This window comes from Zonotrichia leucophrys, chromosome 2 (assembly GCF_028769735.1).
Source record: "Zonotrichia leucophrys gambelii isolate GWCS_2022_RI chromosome 2, RI_Zleu_2.0, whole genome shotgun sequence".
Lineage (NCBI taxonomy): Eukaryota > Metazoa > Chordata > Aves > Passeriformes > Passerellidae > Zonotrichia > Zonotrichia leucophrys.
Window position 1 is genome coordinate 43,784,796 of NC_088171.1, and position 6,928 is coordinate 43,791,723.

Genomic DNA, 6,928 nt, shown 5'->3' on the forward strand with positions numbered 1-6,928 from the left:
GCCAGGGCTCCCTTGTGTGTTTTATGGCCATTATTTTGGTCAAGCTTAGCAGTTTGCTCCCATATCCCTCTGTTTAGTTTGCCCAAACTTAAAACTGATCCTGACACAGCCTGTATTTGTTATAAGGATATATTTTCAGTGAGAAACATCACAGAACCAAGTGCATGCTCCCTGCCAGCATCCATCTCCATACTACATCACACAAAACATCCACAGCCACTGAAGGGTAAGCAGAAGTACCATTTATATGTAGCAATTAACTACCATTAAGGTCTAGCACACAACTATTTTTTGCAGGGGAAAAAAGTGCACTACAAAAGAGCTATGTGCTGAAGGGATGGGTATATTTGTCTGTGACATACTGCAAGTACAGACTGACAAAACAGGTGCTGTATCACAAAGGTATGTGGTCCACATACGATGCAAAGCACAAATGTGGATTTCCAAACCAGTGCTACAAAACCAGTGTATAATTGATGTTTCTTCTGTGATTTCAAGCACAATTGTTTTTGCCTGGTTTTAAGATGTAAACATAATGGAAACAAGTCTTTTATAAAGCAAATCTGCAAAGGACTGAAGCAGTTGACAGAGTGCTTGTGGAGCCAGCATGCCAGCTGTTTCCAGTGACCAGATGGATGTGCAATTCAGACTTAGCATTTATGCTCTCTCCAATGTCACTCCTGTTTGTCACGAGTAGTGTGCCACAGCCACACTAAGCTAACTACAGCTCATCAGTCTGCAAGCTGCTCACAGCTGGTCAACAGCCAGACTTAGCAACAGCCTTCAGCAGTTTTGGCTGAAGTCATCGGTGTCCAAATATGATCCTGACATTTCTGCAGAGCACCATTAATTAGCAAGCAGCCCGAAGCTGGCTCACATGCAGCACTCCCCATGGCATCTATCAAAGTTACATGGAGCAGGAAGCCAAGCACACTTGCTAACCATAGGAACCCCATTCACACATCCTGGTGTTGTCTATGGCACCAACTGTGGCATTTTCCATATTTCATCCTTAGGGTCAAGTTCCTGCAGAAGCCAGTTCAGTATCCAAGCTTTCCCACATGCTCAGTAATTGCACCAGTGGGCTCTGAACTTCTTAGAACAGTTGATAAGAATGCTGGTGGCAGGCCAGAGCTTACTTCTACTGTGCTGGAATATATAAATAAATAAATAAAGTATCCTTGAAATAATAAATGGCATTTTGTAATTTTTTTGTATAATCTAACATGGAAGTGATTCTTCAGGCAAAATCTGGAAAGCTAAACATATCTAGGTTACCCTCTTGTCTCATCTAGCTTCAAGTGCACCAAGATTGCCAGGGGTGCATTTTTCCACTTAGCAAGAATACCACCTGTATACAGCATGTGAAAAAGATTTTCCACACACATGTATGTTCCAAAGCATACAGGGGTGACTATTTGCACAAAAAGATACTTTCATTCTGAATAGCACTGACTAATTTCTGCCAGATAAAAGGAGAGATACACGGTGCTAAAGCAGTACTGCACATGGTTATCAGACCATGCACACATGCTGCTCCTGGTGAACACAGAGCTTATCAGCGTTATTATGAGCAACTAAAATTTTTGCATTTATAAAGTATACATATATAAATTTAGCCCTCTAAAAATTAACAACTGGGTTAAAAACAAAAGAAAAAAAGACTCTTCTTCCTATTCTTTCACACTTACATGAATAGGCCACCAAGATATGAACACTGTGCTTTTTAAACATTTCACAGACACCTTGTACTCATGAAATAAAAGGTCAGCTACAAATCCCTTAACAAATTATTGGAAGAGAATCACTTTGTCAGGATAACAGAATCTGTGGAATGATTACTGTGATAAGGATAAACAGAGGCTTCAAAGAGGCTTTTCGCAGGTGAGAAGTCAATGCGATATGGAACTTTAATGTAACTTTATGACACAAAACCCAACAATTTACATAGGTGAAAAATGCCTAATGGTTGCACAAAAACGACTAAATACTAGTAGTAAACCTACAGATATTGAGCAAGACACTGAATCAACATCATGATACCCTTAGCTACACCAACCTGACACTCCACGCAAACAATAAAATCTTGTCCCTAACAGAAAGAATATTCATATGAAGGTAAAATATTCTGTCACTGATATCAGCTGTCACTGATAGCTTGTGATCTGAAAGCTGTGGTACTGCCGAGCATCTTGTATTTCACCACAGACCTCTCTATTTGGTGACTGTACAAGAGAGTTGCTTCCAGCTGCACACCCAGGAGCAGCAGCATGCCCACTTGTGGTTCTGTAAAATGCACAGCATAAAACTGATCAGTCTTTCTGGCCTGGCAGAGCTTGGGGAGAGGCCAGGAATGAACGTGTCAAACCAGCGGGGCAGAGACGTTTTTAAGTTACGATGAATCCTCCCAGCAGCACTGAAGGGGCTGCGTCTCCAGCAGCTGGAAGAAGCGCCCATTCCCGGTTTTTAAGCCAAGTACCTGCAGTGCTTCCCCATAGCCTGTCGGTAAACATCAGCGCCCGGGCACCGCTCGTTCCCACCTAAAACCAGGACGCAGGCAAAAGGCGTTTCGCAACCCGCCCTGAAGGACGCGGCTCCTCCGAACACTGACAAACTTTCGACGCTCACGCACGGCCTTCCGCTCTCGTCTCGGCGGGCACCGCCTCGCCCTCCCCGGGCCGCGCTCGCTGCCGGGCACACCCGCCGGGGGAGGGCGGGGGCGGCCGCGCTGACCCAGCGCGTCTCCCTCCGCCTGCAGGGCCGAGCCGGGCCGCGGGGGTGCCGAGCACTCCTCTCCGGCCCTCGGGGGGCCAAGGGGGGAGCGCGAACCCTCCGGCAGCTCAAGAGCATCGCGCGGCCCGCGGCGCAGGGAAGGAGACGGCGGCGCCCCGAGGGAACCGGCGCGTCCCTGCCGTACCTTGTAGTAGAAGACCGCTTCCTGGTAGCGCCCGCTCTGGTCCCGCTGCACCGCCAGCTTCGCGAACTTCACCGCGTCCAGCTCCAGCGTGGTGGCGTCCATGGCCAGCGCCCTCCCGGTGCCGGAGGCAGCGGCGACAGCTCCCGTCGAACCCCACCGCGTCCCTCTCCCCGCGCCCGCCCGGCCGCCTTCCCCGCCTCCCTGACCCCGCCGCGCCCGTCGGCCGCGCCCCCATGTCTGGCCACGCCCCCACGTCTGACCACGCCCTCCGCCCGCACGGCTGCGTATGTGGCCACGCCCACCGGCTCCGAAAGCGGCCGGTCCGCCTCGTTTGGCCGCGCCCACCGCGCGCCCACGCTCGCGCGCCCCGGCGGCCCTGCGCGTGCTCGGGCGCGCGGAGCCAGTGAGGCGGTGGGTGGGAGCGGCGCGCGCCCGCCTGAGGCGCGAGCGCGCTCCGGGCGGTGATAACAGAATTACAAAATTACAGAATCACAAAATCACAGAACGAGTTAGGTTGGAAAAGATTCCTGAGATCATCGAATCCAACCCATGGCCGAACACCACCGTGTCAATCAGACTGTGACACTAAGTGCCACGTCCAGACTTAAACATCCCTGGGGACGGTGACTCCACCACCTCCCTGGGCAGCGCATTCCAGTGTCTAATCTCTCCTTCCGTGAAGAAATTCCTCCTAATGTCCAACCTTCCTAGCACAGGTTAAGACTACCTTCTCTTGTTCTGTCACTTGAGATACACCATCCTTTCAGGCAGTTGTAGAGAGCAGTGAGGTCTCCCTAGAGAGGAGAGGCTCCCTTCCTTTTCTCCAGGCTGAACACCCGCAGCTCCCTCAGCTGCTCCTCACAGGATTTGTGTGCCAGACCCTTCACCAGCTCCATCGCTCCATTGTCTGGACTCACTCCAGCACCTCAATGTCCTTCCTGAGCTGAGGGGCCCAGAACTGCTCACAGCACTCAAGGCGTGGCCTGACCAGTGCCAAATACAGGAGAAAAATCGCTTCCTTGGATTCTCTTCCATCCTTTCTCTCCCATGGTTGTCAGCCATGGGTGAAGGAAACAGGTGGAGCCCAGGGGTTGCAGAGTGGGGTTGTTCTTTTTTTTCCATTTCTCAATTTTTAATAGAGGTGGACATGGCTAATCCCCCTGAGGTTGAGTTTTCTAGCCTTTAAAGGGAACTGTTTTCAGTGTGCATCTGTTTTTCATATAGGTGTAAAATGGAAAACAAACAAAAACCCCTGTTTTATTGTATTGATCCTCATTAAAACAAAAAAATTGCAGTAGCAGTTTTGTAACCTAGATTGCTTAGCTAGGATGTTCAGGATTTTCTCTTTTTTTCTACCATAAGAGGCAGTAAGGGGAAATCTGAGGGGTGGGATTCTTGAGGAGTGGGGTCCGTGCACAAGGAGCTACATGGCAAGGGGTAATGGGAACAGGTTGCACTGGGAGAGGTTTCATCTTGGCATAAGAAAGAAAATTTTTATAGAAGCACTGACCATTTGTTGGAACAGCCTCCCTGGGGACATTGCTGGAGGTTTCCAAGAGGGTATAGGCAGGGTGCTAGTTTCATCTATGCTCCCCTTCCCACAGAAGGTTGGAGGAGGTTCCTTCTCACCTGGACAATTCCATGATTCTACAAGCTTTTATTTCTGCCTGAAAATACAGCTTATTGCAAGGCATTGTTTTCATGAGATATAAAAATACTCTCTGGCAAATTATTCTGCAGCTCTCTTTCGTGTGTGTCTTTTCAGCCTGTTTTCTGATTATAGATTTAGTTGGAGGTGCAGCTAAATGCAAGAGTACTAGGTACTGAAATCTGTTATTTTCCCTGTAATTTTCTTAAGTGCAGAGTTAAGTGCTCCCAATCCATCTTGTTCTCTTTATCCCTTTTGTGCTTTACTGACTGCATTTATATAAATACAGTAATGTTTAGTGCAAAAAGAAACTTTGTTCTTGTGATCTGCCAAGTACAGGGAAGTTCTTGTGTTCTTCATGGCTTTCCTTTTTGGTTGTGCTGCTTATAAAGTTACTTTTTTCTTTCAAAGTATATTTTACATGTTTTGTCTGAGCACAGGAAAGATTCACATTACACTAAAGGGTTTTTCTGAGTAAAGCTCTCTTTGTTCCATATTTCCCTAATGACACCATGAAAATGAAGAAGGAGTTTCAGTCAAGGTGTGCTTCAATTTGATGTTGAGGCATAGCGGTGTAACTTGCATAGCCTAAAATTAATTTGTGTATCATGTGCATCAATGTGTGTCATTTTGCTTCAGACTAAACCATTTCTGGATCAAATGCAATTCTGCAGTGTTCAGAGTGACATGCATGATGCAAAGGAGGCTGAACTGGGCAGAACAACAGATAATGCTGTTCCTTACCTAAATCTACATGCCCAAATCACCTATTCTGTAACATAAGCTAGGACCTCTTCCAGCTAATCGGGATTCAAAAATATCACTTTGAAGAATTATTTTTTTAACTATTTGATGGTCACTGTGATTGGCCCTTTTCACATAATAAATGGCTTGTGTGTTTCTGTTTGTTACTAATCCTCTCTAAAATTCTACAAAAGGCTTTAAATATACAGAAAGTACAGTAAGTTATTAAGGTCATGACTGTAGCTAAGACTTCACACATATAAATTTTTTGTCTTTTGCATGTAGTGGTGTTTTACTTTTGGAGCCAGATATTAAAATTGGCTCGTTTTCTTTCTAGATGAGGAAGAACAATTTCTTTCAATTGATGTTGGTACATCCTTGACATTTAAATTTTTGTATGGTTAACTCTTGCCTCCCAAGATACTGTGCAGTAAACCACTTCCACTAACTAAGATTGTTAAACCCCTTTTTCCACTGTCACAAATCCCAATTCCACATCCAGGTGCTCTTCTGCCTCAGTTTTTCTTCCCTTTGGTGATATTTGTTCTGAGTATCCCTTACTTCCCACCTTTTACTTGCCTTATGTGCCTTCCTTCCTAATCTCCTCTAATGCTTGCTTTCTTTCCTTCCTGGCTGCCTTTTGCAGTCAATATTGTCTGGGAAGATCATAGCTCTGTATGTTACCTTAATATTATTCCATCCAGCCCATGCCTTTTTGCAGAGGCAGTATCAGATGAAGAAATTCAGGTCTCTGTTTCAGTGTCATAGTTTTTCATTACTAACAAGACAGAATTAGTTTGTTCTCATTTGTTCTTCCTCTGAAGATACTTTCATCCCTGTTTTCCTTTTGTCTCGCATAATAATTTGCTGTCTCCCAACTCCTCTCCCTGCCTCCTGATTTTGATTCTTGCTTCCCTGCCTCTTCTCATTTTTTCAAACATATGTTGTAAGGATAGATGTTTACATGAAGATGATGCTTCCTACCTAAATTTTGTCTGTTGCCATACCTATTTTCATTTGACTGCAGCCAAAGCTTTTTCATGCTTTAAAATGCTTTCAGTGCTTCCTCCACCCCTGGCACTGAAAACCCCAAAGATACAAGCCTTGGATATGATCTGGTCTGTGAGTTCCTGCACAGTTACTTTCACTCTGTTGAGGCAATACAGAGTCAGAACAGGAGTTACTCTGCTCCTTTATTCCTCTGACTGGAATGCAGTTGGTGCCTGTTGGAAGAGCACAGGAACAAGATAAAGTCAAAGTAGTGTTTTGTCTCCGCTTCCTGTAGGCTGTAGGTTGAACTCACATTATTGCCTCTGATACTGCTTGCTGGGCTTATTTTCAATTAATTCGTCTAATTGTTGCTCTAGCATATTTTGATTTTGGCATTCAAAATATTTGGTGGGAATGTTTAAATTTGTTGTATAACATTCCATTAAAAAAATACAAACCAAAACCCAAAATAATAAATCAACTTCCATGCTGTTTCTGAGTGCATTTTCCCACCCTTTCTCCCCTTCTTATAAAAAATTATGATCCTGTCACTCACATCTTTTATTTTGTCCATAAATTTATGTTCTTTACTATATCTTCCTACCATTATATTTTTGTCACACATTTAA

General features: G+C 45.3%; 1 protein-coding gene across 2 annotated transcripts in view; it reads right to left on the reverse strand.

Moving 5' to 3' along the window:
- CAPN7 (calpain 7) overlaps window positions 1-3,117 on the reverse strand; it is a 32,377-nt gene extending 29,260 nt beyond the window's left edge. For both annotated transcript variants that reach the window (XM_064704761.1, XM_064704759.1), the window contains exon 1: window positions 2,918-3,117. In XM_064704761.1, coding sequence (XP_064560831.1) covers window positions 2,918-3,019 — 102 coding nt within the window. In that variant the 5' untranslated portion in view covers window positions 3,020-3,117. The remainder of the gene's footprint in view (window positions 1-2,917) is intronic.
- Between the last annotated feature and the right edge of the window lie 3,811 nt (window positions 3,118-6,928).